Source organism: Rhipicephalus microplus, chromosome X (assembly GCF_043290135.1).
Source record: "Rhipicephalus microplus isolate Deutch F79 chromosome X, USDA_Rmic, whole genome shotgun sequence".
NCBI lineage: Eukaryota > Metazoa > Arthropoda > Arachnida > Ixodida > Ixodidae > Rhipicephalus > Rhipicephalus microplus.
The window spans coordinates 43,335,205-43,353,537 of record NC_134710.1 but is presented as its reverse complement, the minus strand read 5'-3'; the positions used below and the strand labels follow the sequence as shown (position 1 = coordinate 43,353,537).

The following is an 18,333-nucleotide window of genomic DNA, read 5'->3' as shown; positions in this document are numbered from 1 at the left end:
GGCCGAACAGAACATGAGCAAGGGACAGAAGTTCAACTACTTGTTAGCATCACTAACCGGAAAAGCCGCTGCTGCTACTGAAGGGCTACAGTACTCGGCAGAGGAAAACTACGACGAAGCAATCAAAATACTGTGAACGACATTCGGCCATTTCGAACAATCTATTGAGATGCACATGAATGATCTCTTGAGTTTAAATAAAGTGAAGTATGCTCAAGACAGCGATGACCTAAATAGGCTTGCACAGAGAGTGCAAGTAAATATATTGGTACTCAAGTCACTAAAAGTGGAAACCAAGAGCTATGCGTCGATGTTGTTGCCAGTAATAAAAAGAGCCATCCACCAGAATTATCTGAGCAGTTCAAGTCAAAAGAAGCTATTAGAAACAGCCCAGCTTTCAAGATTGCGAGCGAAGCAACCCACCAGGAAAAGAGCGCGAGGAAATGCTTGAGAGGCTCATGTTATTCTTCCAAAAGCAAGCAGCTTTTAGGGAAGAAACGCAATGTGAACAAGAGAGGATAACTGCAAAACCAAGAAATACGCACAACTTACAAGCTTCTATAGCTCTGCGTAAAGAATATGCTTATTCTGTAAGCAGGAGAACCATGCCACCGGAGACTGGCATCAAAACATTCGAAAGGATGAAAAAAAAAGCTATGCTTACCGAAAATTCAGCATGCTTCAGATGCACGCGACTAAACCACACTGCACGTATTTCCAAAGCCCAAGTGAAATGCAAGCAATGCAAGAGACGGCACGCCACATGATTTTGTAGAACTGTGGTGCAAAAAACAAGGGCAGAACTGATCTCGACAATGCAAGCTGAAGCCACGACGTCAACACTACACGCAACGGAAAATCTCAAGCGTAAATTTGTGCTGCTGCAAACAGCTGTAGCATGCGTCGAAGGAGAAACATGTGTCCGACATTGCTGTTTGCTAATTGTCAGCGGCACTCGAGTTCGCACAGCTGAATTCTCCGGCAGCGTGTCATTCTCCGGCAGCGTCTCCTTCTCCGGCAGCATCTCCGTGCTTGCACGGGAAACGCTGCACTGCGTTAACATGGACTCCGAGCCCTGAGCGCGTCCACTCGGCGCGGTTGCCCATTGGTTCAACGAACATTCAAAAAACAAAAAGTGAGCCTTCGAGCCGGGACCGCATAGCAATGCATCGCCAGAGAGAGGAGAAAAAGCTGAGATTCGAGCCGGGACCGCAGAGCAACGCATCGCAGAGCGAGCCGGGACGCGCGTCGGACATGGCCGATCGAGCTCCTGCACCGAGTCTAGTTTCCTTATACATGCAACCACTGCCGATTCACCTGTAACTTAGCACAATACAGTTTTTCTTAAAATTTGAACCTTGCCTTGACTACATTCATTCGGACATCGCTGACATGGCGCAGCCGACAGGATGTGAATCGACCGAGCTGCATGCGGAGGAGGAAACGACGCCACGAGAAGGAACGACACCACGCCGTACATCGTCTCGGGACTCCGAAACGACCATCGTCGAAAGCGTGTTCACGACCCACTACCACAGCACGATGGCCAATGCAACGAAAAAGCAACTCGTCGACGAGCTGAGCACCCACTCGCAGCGCAGCTGTGTGGCACAGTAACCGAACTCATTGACAGAGCGGCTTTGCTCGACGCGAGGCGTCGCACGACCGTGTGTGCCGAGAACGACAAGAAACCGTCATCGCCTACAGCGAGCCGTGGTCAGGGTTCGAACCAGCGGGTGCCAGCCAGCAGCTCTGCCAACTTGCCGAAGGCCAACCCACGCAGCGATTTCTTGGGAACTCCACACCCGCGGCCCATCTCTGCTCGTTCGTGCTTCAACTGCGGCCACATCGGTCACCTGTCCCGTGATTGTAGAAAGCGGAAAACGCCAGCAACGATCAGAGCGGACGAGAAACGAGCGAAGAGGGACCATAGCAGCCACGAAACAAGGACTACGTCACCTAGGCGAACGAACTGTTTTTTGCATTCGACGGGCGGCACATTACCAATAGTGTCCGGTACTGCTAACAACCGACCCGTCCGCGTGTGCATTGACAGTGGCGCCAACTTATCCATCATGAGTGCCTATGCCTTGACGGACGACATTCCCACGCACGCATGGGTATCGCGCGAGAACACTGAAGTTCTCAACCGCAGCATATGCCCAACTCTCGCTGCAACGCTTGATGTGACACTGGGCACCACGAATGTGCGGCTCGAAGACGTCGTGGTAATGGAACTGCCCAGCGGCATCGACCTGATTCTGGGATCAGACTGGCGACGAGTCGCGAACGTCGACGTAACATTTCACACGTCAAACGATGCGACTATCATTCCAGTCGAGCCTTCCGGAAAATTTTCATCGTCCGAAGTGCCACCCCCGAAACAAGGCACACCACACCGCACCAGAGAAACGCTTATTGCGACGCTCTGCCGGCAATCGGACGAGAGTGTTTCCAAAGACGAAGGGTACGTGCGCCTCAACACGAAATGTCTCGCACCCGACGAAGACTTCACAAGTCTAGTCGAAGACGCCACACGGAAGATAACGAAGGATGCCACCGAGGCAGAGAGGGAACAACTTCACGCAATTCTGTTAAGGCATCACCAAGCGTTCACTTCCAAAGGTGACACTTTGGGCGTGTGTCCTCACACTGAACACAGCATCGAACTCAGAGACAATATACCAGTGTCATCGAGGCCGTACAGGTGCTCACCGGCTGATCGCAAGTTCATCCGAGAACAGGTGAATGACTACCTCTCCAAGGGCATCATAAGGCCAAGCGATAGCGAGTACGGTGCTCCAACGATAGTCGTCGACCAACCGCACCACCTGACGACTCCACGAAGAATGGTACACGACTATCGCAAGCTCAACGAGAAAACCATCAACCCTTCTTATCCAATGCTTGTCATGGAAGACGTTATTGACGATGTCATGCGCGACGGATCGGCTTACTTCACTGTGTTGGACGTAAAGACGGCATTTCTGACTATACGAATGAAGCCGGACGACGTACACAAGGCCGCATTCGTCACTCGAGACGGAAAGTATGAATACCTTCGAATGGCCTTTGGGTTTTGCAAGGCCCCTCAGACCATGCAAAGAGTCATGCGTCGCAGGTTCGATGGCTTACCTAGGACAGCTACGTACATGGACGATGTCGGGCAGGGAGCCACAACAGTGAGGGAGGCTTTGGATTTGCTGAACGAAGCACTCAGGAGAGTCGTGATCAACGGCTTGAAGATGGATCTCAGGAAATGCCAGTTGATTCAAGACAAAGTATCTTTCCTGGGTTACGTGATCTTCGCCGAAGGACGAACACTGGACGAATCCAGAGTTGCCGCTGTCGAGAAGTTCGAGCCGCATCGCAACGCAAAGAAGCTGTACTCCTTCCTGCAGTTCGCTAACCACTACCGAAAGTTCATACCGGAGTTTGCAAAGGTCACGCACAAGCTACGGCACCTTCTGGCGAAGGACGTTCCTTTCGTATGGACTGACGCTCATGAAGCAACCGTCAACGCCATAACACACGCCTTGAAGAACCGCCGATTTTGGCGAGCTTCCGCCCAGACTGCCCGACTAACGTTTACGTCGACGCTTCGCAAACCGGGCTGGGCGCGGTGCTTTCTCAAACTCAAGACGGAAAGGAGCGAATCATAGAGTACGCAAGCAGATCACTAAACGAGCACAATCGTGGTCTACACTCTAATATGCTCGAGTGCATGGCGCTCTACTGGGCGATCACTGAGAAATTTTCGGTCTACCCGAGAGGAGGCCCTCGTTTTACAGTGTTCACGGACAACTTCAGCTTGTCATACCTCGTCCAGAAGGGAGCCAGCAACCGCAGATTTGCGAGGTGGACGCTCGACTTCGCAGAGTACACCTTCGACGTCAAGCACAAGCCAGGACGCCAGAACTCCGCTGCTGACGCACTCTCGAGGCAGTCGGAATCTGCAGAGGCTTTCGACCAGGGCGTTTCGACCCGAGACCTCCACTGCTACGCAGTAGTGGTCGGCAAACACAGTTGCCAACGCGAGTTTCAGGAGAGGGATACTGACTGCAAAAGATTTCGGGAGGAGGCCAAGCACAAATCTTCAGACTGAGATTGAAAACGACATACTGGTGAAAAAATCTCTCGAGGGAGGACGGGTCCGTCGGAGGGTGATCATTCCCGCTGCCCTCCGAAGCAGTGTGATGATCGTTTTCCACGACAACAACGGCCACCTAGGCGTCGAGAAGACAAGAGACCTGATCCAGCGAAAGTACTGGTGGCCATCGATGAGAAAAGACATACGCGAGTATGTTGACTCCTGCCACACGTGCCAGACTATCAACGCCCGCACGACACGGAATGAAGGTTGCCTCATCCCACGCGATATTCCTACTGAGCCAAACGCGGTGATATCCCTGGATCACATGGGTCCCCTAAACGAGAAGGGAGACCAGATCCTCGTGTGTATCGACCACACCACGAGATACATGGACGCCGTGACTGTACCGAACACTTCGGCGACGCACTACCTTGACTTCATGACAAACCGGTGGATTCCGCAATTTGGAGTTCCCAGCGTCATTATTACGGACCAAGCCAAGGGATTCGTGAACAAGAAAACCAACCAATTCCATCACAGACTGGGAATTGCTCATCAGAACTCCCCACCGTACTGGCCACAATCAAACGGACTGATTGAGCGAATGGTAGGAACATTGAAACAGGTGCTACGCAAAATGCTAAACGAGGACAAATGGCAGAAGGAACTACCCCGAGCAACCCTAGCAATCAACGCCACGAAGCATCGTCACAGTGGCCACAGCCCATTTCGACACATGCATGGCTACGACCCAAAACTGCCAGGAGAGCTCAACCTCGCCTCAGTCGAGGGAGACATCGACGAGTCTCATAGACTGCACGACTTGGCAAGGGGACGTGCGGAGACAAGAGAGAGGCTACTGCAGAGTCAGTGCAAAACAACGGTCCGATACGACAAGAAGCGGCGAACTCCGAGGTTCATAACGGGGGACCTCGTCCTACTTGAGTCGAGCGCTCGAGGCACATTAGATCCTAGCTATGAAGGTCCGTTCGAGATAACGGCCCTCGTCGGAGAAAACAGGGCCGAGATCCAAAGAGTACCCCGCGCACCGGGCATGATCAACAAAAAATCGTCAACGTGGAGCAGCTTCGTAGATATAAGAAGCCGCTCCTAGAAGTTACGGAACCATCGCCATCTAACGACACGCACGCCTGAGGATAGGCGCAAATTTCGGGAGGGCCGTGTCAGCGGAACTCGATTTCGCACAGCTGAATTCTCCGGCAGCGTCTCCTTCTCTGGCAGCGTCTCCGTGCTTGCACGGGAAACGCTGCACTGCGTTAACGTGGACTCCGAGCCCTGAACGCGTCCACTCGGCGCGGATGCCCACTGGTTCAACGAACATTCAAAAAACAAAAATGAGCCTTCGAGCCGGGACCGCATAGCAACGCATCGCCAGAGAGAGGAGAAGGAGCTGAGATTCGAGCCGGGACCGCAGAGCAACGCATCGCAGAGCGAGCCGGGAGGCGAGTGGCGTCGGACGTGGCCGATCGAGCTCCTGCACCGAGTCTAGTTTCCTTATACATGCAACCACTGCCGATTCACCTGTAACTTAGCACAATACAGCTTTTCCTAAAATTTGAACCTTGCCTTGACTACATTCATTCGGACATCGCTGACACTAATGGACCGCAGAAGTCAACATTCATTTATTGAAGCTTGATTAGCAAAAGAGATAGGTGCAAAGGTGTTGTGACAGGAAACTGACAATTGGTTCATTTGGAGGAAACGAAGAGGTCAAGCTAATGAATGTTGTGCAAGTGTTTATAGGGCCACGAGAAACAAGAAAGACAACAGTGATTGAAGTGAGTTAAGCCGATATCTCCCACAGTTGTATACCCGTTCCTAGTCAGAAACTCAGCGAGAAAATGAAACAGCTAAAGATGCAAGTGGCGGATGACAGGACCAAGACGACTGCAACAGATTTCATAGGACTACTCATCGGCTCAGATTACTATTGGGAGTTCTTTACTGGTAGAACTTGGGGAAACGAGCACAGACTGATGGCTGTGGAGACCATACTGGGATGGGTACTACAAGGTCCGTCAGAGCAAAACAAGACAAGACTAACACATAAGCAAGCAGTGATGATTCTGAAGGTCGAAGCGGCGGATACACAACTCCAGCAAAAGCTAGAGAAGTTTTGGAGCCTGAAGTTAATGGAGATTATAAGAAACAGTTCAGATAACACAGGAAATGAAATTGCTGAGGAATTTGAGCTTAAGATTGTGTAACAAAGCGGTTGCTATCAAGTCAGCTTGCCTTAGAAACAGGACGCCAACTTGAAAAGCAATAAGGAAAATGCCATGAAAAGACTACTGCAACTGACGAAAAGGCTCCAGAAAAATGAGGACGTGATGCCTCACTACAAAGCTATATGAGAGTATATGGCATCAGGAGTCGCAGAAGAAGCTCAGGAGCCATCAGAACAGCAAAATGCACTTTGCCACTACATGCCACATGATGTGATCATTTGAGAAGACCAAGCTCGAAAAAGTACGTCTTTAAACGACAATTTAGAGGCAGGATCCAATTTGAATGAGGACATGCTGTCGTTGCTAAAAAATTTCCGGAAAGAAAAGGTGGCATTAGTAAGAGATGTTGAAAAGGCATTTCTACAAATTTCCATACATGAAGAGAATAGAGATGCAATGAGATTTTTATGGTGGAAGCATGAGGCCGAGGGAAAGTTGCTAAATGAAGTGCACACATGGCGAATTACGTTGGGAACACCACCAAGCATGTTTCTGCTAGCAGCTACAATTAATAACCATTTCAAACAAGTGGAAAACCGCTCTCCGCACACAGGTACACTGCAGGAAGCGATATATGTGGACGACGTCGTTCTGGGAGTAGCAACACTTAATGAGGCAGTCAAGTTGTATAAAGATGCAAAACAAGTGTTCAGAGAGGCAGCAATGAACTTGATATGTGGGGTTTAACGTCCCAAAACCACAATGTGATTATGAGAGACGTCGTAGTGGAGGGCTCCGGGAATTTCGACCACCTGGGGTTCTTCAACGTGCACCCAAATCTGAGCACACGGGCCTACAACATTTCCGCCTCCCTCGGAAATGCAGCCGCCACAGCCGAGATGGCAGCAATGAACTTGAGAAAATGAACATCTAATGAAAGGTTAAACAAAATAACAGTTGAAAACAAAAGGGACAACTCTCACATAGACATGAGATCTAAAGGGTTTACAATGACTCTGGGCTTGATATGGAAACACTCAAAGGACATGATTTTTATCTCTGTTCAAAAGTGAGGATCATTAACACATACACCGTACTTGACGAAAAGGGCAGTGCTACAAGTAACAGCAAAGATATTTGATCAGCTCAAATAAAGAGTGGGTGGCCGTAGCGACTAATTATACAACACATTATGCCATTACGCAAGCCCTTCCTACAAGCTGTGCAACCAATGCCGCTGACTTTCTTCTCCAGAAAGTTACCTTACACCATGGTGTCCCGCGTGAGCTACTGACTGATCGAGATCGATGTTTCCTTTCGAAAGTTGTCGATGACCTTCTCCGCTCTTGTGCAACTCTCACAAGTTCAGCACCGCTTACCATCCTTAAAGAAACAGACTTACTGAGCGCTTGAACCGTACACTCATGGACATGTTATCCATGTACGTGTCTGAGGACCACCTGGATTGGGACTGCACGTTACCATTCGTGACGTTTGCCTATAATCATCCCGTCACAACATTACTGGTTATTCTCCGTTTTCTCTGTTGTATGACCGTGACCTGCTCTCGCCTTACTACTTCCTTTTGAGGCAAACTCAACCACATACTACGCTCACGACGCCATCGTTCGCGCGGCTACAGCAGGGCGCGTTGCCTGTGATCGACTCCTGGCATCTCAGACCAACCAAAAGCGGCATTACAACAGTCACCATCGCGACATGAGTTTCAGCCCTGGCTCCCTGGTCTTGCTCTGGCTGCTTTCGTGTTGCGTTAGCTTCAGTGAAGAACTCCTGCCATGCTACGTCAGGCCTTATCAAGTTCTTCGCCGAGTTACTGAAGTCACAAGATCTTGCTGCTAACCCCCAAGCCTCGTCCACCTCACCAGCTACTGAAACTGTGCATGTTTCCCAACTAAGCCCTAAGTCATGTTCACCGATCCGATGCACCAGGACGGGGGCTTTTGCTGCTGGGAGTTAATGTTACGTGGGTGTTGGCGCCAGTGTCCATTAGAGGATGCTTCTAGCCATAGAAGAAGTTGAAGTGCCTCGGGCTCAGAACCAATTGTGTCGCACTGGCATTAGGGTGTCTGCAACTTCAATTGTAACTCTACGTGTATCAATATCATCATCAAATGCCAGAAGAAGAAGAAGAAAAAAAGACTGCTGTCTGGCGAGTGAGCGCTACTTCACTTCTAACAAACCGCTTTTTTCACGAAGCAGTCCCTGCTCTCGATCGTCTTAACACAACATTGGACCTTAGATATTTTGTGGTGCGAGACATGTTAAAGGGGCCCTACAACGTTTTCTCGTCAGCATTCTGCATTGCTGATGTGAAGTGCTGAATATGGAGATGACTGCGACAAGAATTATTGATATTGGCGCATGATAATATAAGTTATTGTTTTTCAAGCTTCAAAACCCCAGCAGGCAAGAAACAATTTTACCTTTTGCATTTCACTCTCGATTGATTGCTATGTGGGGTTTAACGTCCCAAAACCACCATATGATTACGAGACACCATAGTGGAGGGCTCCGGAAATTTCGACCACCTGGGGTATTTTACATGCACCTAAATCTCAGCACACGGGCTTACAGCATTTTCACCTCCATCGAAAATGCAGCCACCGCAGCTGGGATTCGATCCCGTGACCTGGGGGTGAGCAGCCAAGTACCTTAGCCACTAAACCACCTCGGCAGAGTGCATTTCACTCTTCCACTGACATGAAGGACCATTTCCAATTACTGCGCACCTCTTACAAAAATATACGGGAAGACTCTCCTCAAGGTGGCAGGTGTGCAGTACCCCTTGCATTATTTTTGAAGTGTTTTGAAGATTTAATATTGAAAAACAAATACTTTTGTATTTGAAGAAGTATAAATAGTGCTTTTATAATTTTAGAGCACAACAGTGAGGCCTAGCTGGGACGGTATATTACATGCTACTTTGGCGCATCAAACCAATCAAAACGGTCCGCCGATGTCACTCCTACGTGATGGAACGACACCCCCGATCGGAAAATAGCCGTTGCATGCTCTAGTTCAAAACTGATTGATTTGTGGGGTTTAACGTCCCAAAACCACCATATGATTATGAGAGACGCCGTAGTGGAGGGCTCCGGAAATTTTGACCACCTGGGGTTCTTTAACGTGCACCCAAATCTGAGCACACGGGCCTACAACATTTCCGCCTCCATCGGAAATGCAGCCGCCGCAGCCGGGATTTGAACCCGCGACCTGGGGGTCAGCAGCCGAGTACCTTAGCCACTAGACCACCGTGGCGGGGTGCTAGTTCAAAACTAATGTCGTTTGTCCATTGAGATAAAATTGTACCAGCATTGTTTTTCGGATTGCTACTTCGAAGATCCAGAAGCAATGAAAACGACACACACAATTTATGTCGCAAAGCCCCTTTAAGATGACTAGATACAGTAATTATGGTAGCAATCTGATAAAGTAAAATAATTAACTTTTCAATTAGAGATTATAGGCATTTGGGTCAAATGAGATAATTGAAGTCCATCCTCCAAGGAGTTCATTGAACTTAGAGATTACAAATGAGTATTCTATCTCAGATTTACAGAGTAATGATTCATGGTTTTATACTGCTTTTATGCCGCTTCCAAGAATTATGTTTACATAAATACAGTGCCATGAAAAAGCACACTTCACAATTTGTGTACAAGCATGCATAATGCTATTTCATCATCCTAACCAATATTAAGAAGAGATCAGTGTTAAATAAGTTTTTTTATCTAGAACTGTAAAAAGTAGTGGTGCACTTTACACACTGAAAAATGCAGTATTCTTTTTTAACTATATTCATATGATTGCCTCTATGATAAGAACAATTTATTTTATTTTTGTTTCCACTAAATAGCTCAGAGAAAATGACTGTCTCATGAAGTCCCGCTCAAACAATCTACTGTAAGTGAAAACACATACCTATTGGTGCCTTGACACGAATGTCATTGATGGGTTGATGTTGCCATTTTGTATTCAAGTAAATCACCTCCCCTCTATCACTGAATGAATAAATGTGATTAATGACAAAGCAGTCTGCTGTTCCACAAGTGCTGTGGGCTCGGATGTACTCCTGGAGTGGGTCAATCTATTTTTAAAAAGGAAGCAAAAGATGCAATGAAAGCATACAGACATTAGTGCCAATAAAAGTATAGAGGATGTCATAAATGTGAAGACAATAAAGTGCATAACTAGATGCTGGCAAGGACCAAACCTGCAACCTTCAAGCTTAAACGTTGCAATGTTTGGTCCTTGCTGGCATCAGAGCGATTGTAATCGTTTTCTTAATGCACTGCAAAAGAGTTGCCACCACTACATAAAGTAGAGCTTTGACTGTCAAGTTGAACGTTTGAAAAGCACAGGTTTTCCCAAAGAGGTTGATGTTGATTGTTGAAATAGCGTTCCATAAACATCACAGCACTACTTTTGTGACAAGGAAGTGCTTATTTTAAAATAAAATTACGTTTCAGTGGCCCGCACCGCATTAGCGCACTTCAAATCACCTGTCTCAAACCGGTCTTTCTGATGTCAGCGTTGCCGTGCCCAACATTGCCTGCCTTTACTGCTCGGCCTCTGATACTAGCACCAGCAGTGAGAAAGTAGTGGGAGCTACAGCAGCAACAAAGGCCATTGAACAATTTTCTGTTAGTTTGGCTCAAGTGGTCTCCGCTAAATGGCACCACCTATCCATCCTAACCAGGCAAAAACAGAACTTTTGAACCACTCGTGCCCTTCCCCATAGCAATGCCAGGGGGTTCTTTTTTAGATCAACCAGAAACTGACAAGTGGCATTTTTTTACGTGTTTTATTGCATGAGCGCTGTTTTCTTTTTTACTGCAGCCAGTTTGATTGCCAGTGATTAATTGTAGTCTGACGCTCTCACATTGTTCGGATCATTTAAAAAATGTTTCACTTGTGGCACATGAGATGTCAAGAATTTGCTTTGATTTCACAATTAGTAGAGCACTGCTGTTAATAATATTGATGTTTTATACATTCCAAAACATTGATATTTTATTTTAACATATATTGTTATTTGCATTTAGTCTCTCTTTTAAAAAAGACACTTTCAGTTTACATATCTAAAGAACGGCTTCTCCATGAAGTGCCATGGCAGTGTGATTTCGCAGGGAGACAGCAATTCGTGACATACCAAGGGCAGATCTGATTGATATGCGGGGTTTAACATCTTAAAACCACCATATGATTATGAGAGACGCCGTAGTGGAGGGCTTCGGAAGTTTCGACCATCTGGGGTTCTTTAACGTGTACCCAAGTCTGAGCACACGGGCCTACAACATTTCCGCCTCCATTGGAAATGAAGCCGCCAAAGCAGGGATTCGATCCCGCGACCTGCGGGTCAGCAGCTGAGTACCTTAGCCACTAGACCACCGTGGCGGGGCAGCAAAAGCAAGGAGACAGGTAATTATTATCTGACGAGAGATTAGAATGTAAAACTATTGGAATTTGGATGATGTTTTACATTCACAGTGATGGAAGCAACATTTTGCTTTTTGCAGCAGATTCTGGAGCAGAAAAAATGCTGCTTTGGTGCAGCCTTAATTGTCTTCGGAGCAGAAAAGAATGCTATAGCTAAGGCTTGCTATTGGTGTATTCAGAACTGATGCCTGTTCCTAACTACTCCTGAAGTCTAAAACATCACTTAAGCATCTAATAAATAGTTATATTTATTATTACACATGCCATATGCTTGTATGCAGCTAGTATACAAACCGGATAATAGCATCGGTGGCGTAAATCATGAGGGGTGGGGGTCAAGGGAGTCTGGACATTTCTTGTGTTCAGGCTGAGGAGGACAACCCTTGCAAGATCCCTCTTGAGATTTAGCTTTAGCACGTGACATAATTTTGTTAACAGTTAAGTATAGCACAATAAACTTTTTAAAAGGTTTTGTATCTGTTGCTGCATAGCTGTGTGAACTGTGTGAACTATGGAAATCTCAAAAAGGTGATTAAGAAGAGACTGAATACAACAATGCAATCGCTTGAGCTCCAACGCGACGCTCGTTTTCTTTTTCGATTCTTTTTGAAAGCATGATTTAATTCTTATACAAATAAAAATACAAGTCACATTGAAAATATGAATAGGTCAGCAAGGCCCGATACGTGTCACCCCTTGCGATTTTTCAGGATTTACGCCACTGAGTAGCATACTAGGATGATAGCATATAGCTTGCCTTTGGTTTCGCTTAGGCTCGCGAGATGGTTCCCGTCGTTCAAGTTCCTTCTTTTTAGTTTGCCAACACTATTTTGGAGCAGGTTTGGAGAAGTTTTTTTTTTTTTTACTAGCAAATATAGCACTTTGGAGCAGCATGAAGCAGCATTTCTTTTCGGAGCAGTTTGGAGCAATTGTAGCAGCACTTCCTTCACTTCATTCAGATATACCCTTCGGAAGTCTGTTCCAATACATGGAGGTGCGAGGAAAAAAAGAAAATTAAAACATATTCGCACGGCAGCGGATTGGAAGTTCATACTCATGATTCCAATGTGTAGAGATGAAGTGAGGGGGGTGGGGGGGTGTACAAGTTTTTATTCACTCCTGTGAGACCAGAGTAAGTTTGGAAAAAAAAGTACCAATTTAGTGGTAAGGCGGCGTCCAGATAGGATTTTCCAACCAAGCTTGTCTTTCAATATTGAAATTCTGCTTTTATAGGTGAAATTACCAGTGACAAACCTGGCTGTGCGATTCTGGATATGCTCAGTTTATCGATAAGGCATGAGGTGTTGGGGTCCCATGGCTGTGCAAGAATACTCAAGAACTGGACAAACATTCACATTATAGTTGTTCTTTAACACTTTTGGGGGCATTGTAAAAATTGCATCTAATGAGGTTAAGCATCGTGGAAGATTTTGAGGCAACATGTTCAATGTGTCTAGTGCAGGTCAGATTTTCTGAAAAATAAACCCCAAGATATTTACAGTGTTGCACCCGTTAAAGTGATATATGATCCAAATAATAGTCAGATGTCACAGGGGAACGTTTACAGAGGAATTGACACTTAGCACTGACTAAAGACGTACATCATTTGCCACACCAATTTTGGACTGTGTTTAAATCGATTTGCAGACTATCAACATCGTGTTCGTTTGTTATATTTCTGTGCATGATGCAGTCATCTGCATATAATCTGACATTGCATTGTAGATCCCGTACGATATCATTAACGTAAACCAGAAACAACAGAAGTCTTGAAACAGATCCCTGTGGCACGCCAAAGGTAACGGTTGTTTGTTGATTTAACACCATTGATCAACACATGCTGTGTCTTTCCATAGAGGTAATTTCTAATACAATCGACTATAGCAATATGAATACAAAGAGACAAGTTTATACAATAGCAAATCATGAGGAACAATATGTAAAGCCTTTTTGAAATCCAGAAAAATGCAGTCTAGTTAAAAGCCAAAGTCTGAGTACAAAGATATTGGCAGAATTCAACTAATTGCGTTTTACAAGACATGATTGATTGATTGATATGTGGGGTTTAACGTCCCGAAACCACCATATGATTATGAGAGACGCCGCAGTGGAGGGCTCCGGAAATTTCGTCCACCTGGGGTTCTTTAACGTGCACCCAAATCTGAGCACACGGGCCTACAACATTTCTGCCTCTATCGGAAATGCAGCCGCCGCAGCCGGGATTCGAACCCGCGCCCTGCGGGTCAGCAGCCGAGAACCTTAGCCACTATACCACCGCGGCGGGGCCGTTTTACACGACAAGCCAGCCCTGAAACCATGTTGAGCGTATGAGAAGAAACTATTGTTTTGGAGGTATTTATTCACAGCACTATAAGTTATATGTTCTAATGTTTTGCAGCAAACAGAAGCAAGTGAGATTGGTGTGTAGTTCTGTATGGAATGTTTGGGACCAGTTTTATGAATGGGAACAACAGCTGCTGCTTTCCATTGGGTTGTAACTGAACTGCTGTGTACAGACTTGTTTACACAGGATGACTATAAAATTGACAATTTCCTGAGTGCATGCCTTAACTACCTTTGTTGGTATGCCATCAAGGCATCCAGGTGAATAGTTTTTTTTGGGTTATTAAGCAGCTTAAGAACATTTTACGTTGCAGTAACCATGGGCACATTCTCGTAGGGTAAATCTGGCATTGAATGCGGTAGATTAGTGCACTTGTTAGACAAAACTGATTTAGAATAGGAATCAAAAGCACGAGCCTTCTCGTAATCGTCAAAGACTGCTTGACCGTCGACTAATAGATCGGGTATCGTGCTGAGCTCCTTGCTATTGGCTTTAATACATTTCCAGAAGTCTTTGGGATTTAGCCTTACATCAAGCGAATAAATGTATATCTGTTCTTTCACTTTAATCGCCTGCTTTATTGTGTAGCCTAGGTTACACATTTCTTCATAAACAGTGTGATGTTTTCAATATGCGGCATTTTTTACAAATCAAATTTCAAATTTCCTTGTTCATCCATGGTTTCCGATTACGGCAACGAGTGGTCAAGAGCTTGGAAGGAATGTATTTTTCAACTAAGGTCATCTCCAAACGCAGACCACAATTAATCAATGTATTGAACTGCCTATGTGCCCCTGATTTTCCTAAAAGACATCTTTTACTAACAAAGAACAGTTGATAGTCAAGTCGTATGGGCCTTTTCTTCAACATGACCTTTAGCGTGCTTTGTACCAGCACCTTCGATTATATAGAAACAATGTACCTCTACCAAAAACACATACAAAAATACTTCCTGTTATACTTCTTTTGCTGGCAGCTGCTGCTTGCATTGTAATGCGGTGTTTCACCTGGAAGCGCTTGATGCTCGGACAGTGCTCTGTAGTGTCCGAAAGCTGCATGCTGTCTAGCCATCAGAGAAGGAATGCAGCTGCCCCATGTGTTCATGTATTTTTGCAGGCGCCGTTCAGTGAGCCTCTCTTTATGCTGCTTGTGCACTGTGCCAATAACATATGACACAATCAAACCCACATTCAATTGTATGACCCACATCGGACCAATGCTCCTTCCCTCAGAGGAGTTGCACAGAAGGCACCAGACAATTCATCTGGCTTTGAGGCACGAAGAGGGACACCCCGAGCATGTGGCTACTATAGCTGAAAACTACCACCACGACGCGACTGCATGAGCAGAGCGCCTTCCGCAAGATTGAAAAGGAAAAAAAAATTTTTAATGGAATCGCATAACTGTGCAGAACCGTGCATCCCACAGTCTTGCATCAAAGTTTTTAGTTCTACTAACCCCCTACTTTCAGGCGAAATCAGACACATATGATAAAAGATCCAAGATCACTTTGTTGCTCGGGTACCTTTATAAATGCTGGCATGATCTATGGAATCTGCAACGGTAATATCACATGTGCCTGCAGTCCCTAGAGCTACACTTACCATGCACAAAAGAATTTTTTCTTAGTAGGTACTGCTCCACTGGCTGCTCGGGCTTCTCCAGCAATGGCTATATTAAAGCATATTCTCACGCACTAAACACTACTGTTTATGGAAATAAACAGGAACCTACAATGAGCACTTCAATGCATAGATCCTCCAAGTTATGCACATGTAATGTTTCACATAGAAAGCGCCAGACTTTTCTTACGGCAGAATATTTTTTTTTGCCAGCCGAAAGAGCATATCAACTGCTTCAGCAGCCCTTAATAAATTATCATGGCCCCACTAATTATACCAAGGTATAAATATGATACTGGTATATCCATCCAATTTTACCCTCTATCCCCACTCATCGGCAATCCAATACACTGAGTAGTTCTTACACAATAAACATTTCAGGGGCTTGAAATGCACAAGGGCGCCATAGTTTTACACCAGCTTTAACATTACCTTGCAGCCCACTTACAGGTTTCCCATTTCAATACGCTTACTCTATTTACACACCTTGTGTTTAGTTGAAAACTGGTGTTCAATGTGGTTGATGCAGACCAATGTTTCTAAATGCAAGGTGATGTGCGTATCTTGCAAGCAGTCGAACTCAGAATACGCCTACAATTTAAAATCAACGAACTTGGCACATGCCGACAATCACAGATACCTTGGCATGCTTATTTCTAACACTCTCACAAGGTCGAATCACATTACACACTTAGTCGCTGACACATCAAAAAAGCTTGGTTACATCCGAAGAACTTTATGCCTATCACCTCCTAGAGTCCATAAAATTGTGTACATAACCTTCGTTTGTACAAAGCTCGAATATGCATCTTCCACTTCGAGCCCTCGCCAAACTTATCTGATTAATCTATTGGAATCCATTTAGAATAGGGCTGCCCAGTTTATCACATCCAATAAAATCACTCATCAAGCATCAGTTTTATCATGGAGTCTCAAGACTCGCAGAATATAGCTGACAGACGTATGTTTTCTTAACTTTCTTTATTTCATAAGTTATATTATTGTTTTCCTCACTTGCATGGCTCTTTTACTTTCTCCCGCCTGATACTCTCAGCGGCCATTTAATTCCCGAAGCCGCCAACGTCCTTTTAGTAGGACCGTTGTATTCAACAATATTATTTATTTATTCAGTACCTGCATTGCCTTGCAGGCCTTACAGCAGGGGGGGTATATACATCACTAAATCAAATTGTCATTCATTTCTACACACAAAGCGTGGTCAAAAAGCATAAAACGCAGCGAGAAGCACAACACTGACGGGAATTAACAGACAAGAAAGGCTTTCCAAGGCTTTTTTGTCTGTTATAGTTACTTTTATGTTTAATGTTTATAACCTGCTAGTCAAGCAGGCCTCGTGCACAGAAAAACAAACTCTTTTTGGGTACCTAGGTAAGACACAGCGAGAACAATTACATGGGGCCTCATTCTGCCGATCAGCCAATGCTTACTGCAGCAAGTGGTAGTCAACATGAATCGAAAACGCCTCAAATCTAGAGCATTCCACACTTATCGAAATTAGAAATTTGGTATCCGACATTTGAAGTGAGCACTGAAAAACCAGCAAACAAGAGGCAAAGGTGGCAGCAGAAGCACTCGCTAGCAACAGATGTTAGTGAGTGCTTTGTTGTCGCCTTTGCTTTATGTGTCCTTGTTTTTTAGTGCTCTTTAAAATGTCATACCAACTCGCCCACAAATCAGTCCTTCTGGATAGCTGACAAACTGCTTGTATTATGGTTAGCTACGTACTGAAAATCAGGATAAGACATGATGGAGAAAATGTGAAAATCTCTACAATTTATGCTTCATTGCCAGTAACTGCGATTTTCAGCGCAGTCAACATGATGTGCAGAATCATTTTTAATGTCGCAACTTGTGTTTATTTCAAGAAAAGTCATGCAAGATGCATAGAGAGATCCATTCTTCTAACACTGAATACACCATGTTCTCATGACTAAAATGCTTGAGGAATTATGAAATCTAAGGAATTATAATTTTTGAAGTGTTCATCCTGCACATGTTTACATTTTTAACCATTTAAATAAAAATTCGAAAGCAATTTTCATGCATGAGTGGCTATTTTTAGCTACTCTTGCAAACCCGTGGCTAAAGTTGACTACTTTTTGGCTAACTTTTTCATATTTTATCTTTTCGACCTGGCAACCCTGAACCAAGGGAGCCTTCATTGACAAGGTGCATAAAGTTGTGTCGTTTTTCCCTTTGGCATCTTTAAAAAACTTGTCGCAATATTTTTCAAGATGCTTAGTTGAATACCCTTTTCTCCTAGAATTTCAAACTCCAAAACAACTGCACATCTCTACTTAGCTTTTTAGCATCTACTTCCTGCTTTTCGTGCTCATCCTAATACTCCACTGTGTACAGTGCCCTGTCTGTCACAATGAAATCTGCATACATTGTTATTTCAACATTGAGCAGCCCACCACAGTTCTTTACAGTATCACAGATATCAAGGTGATTTAGTATAACAGATATTAGATATAATTTATTTTACAAAAAAGATAGCCATGCCGCATTTGGGGTTAGAATTCAGACGAGGGGCAGATAAAAATTGTGTGACGCTGAAACTATGTCAGCATTCTGGAAGCTTTACCTTGAAAGCTTTTG

At 45.1% G+C, this 18,333-nt stretch overlaps 1 protein-coding gene across 2 annotated transcripts in view; it reads right to left on the bottom strand.

Annotated features, from left to right (window-relative positions):
* LOC119175875 (condensin complex subunit 2) overlaps nt 1-18,333 on the bottom strand; it is a 93,997-nt gene that overhangs the window by 49,918 nt on the left and 25,746 nt on the right. For both annotated transcript variants that reach the window (XM_075876344.1, XM_075876343.1), the window contains exon 8: nt 10,228-10,393. In XM_075876344.1, the coding sequence (XP_075732459.1) occupies nt 10,228-10,393 (166 nt within the window). The remainder of the gene's footprint in view (nt 1-10,227; nt 10,394-18,333) is intronic.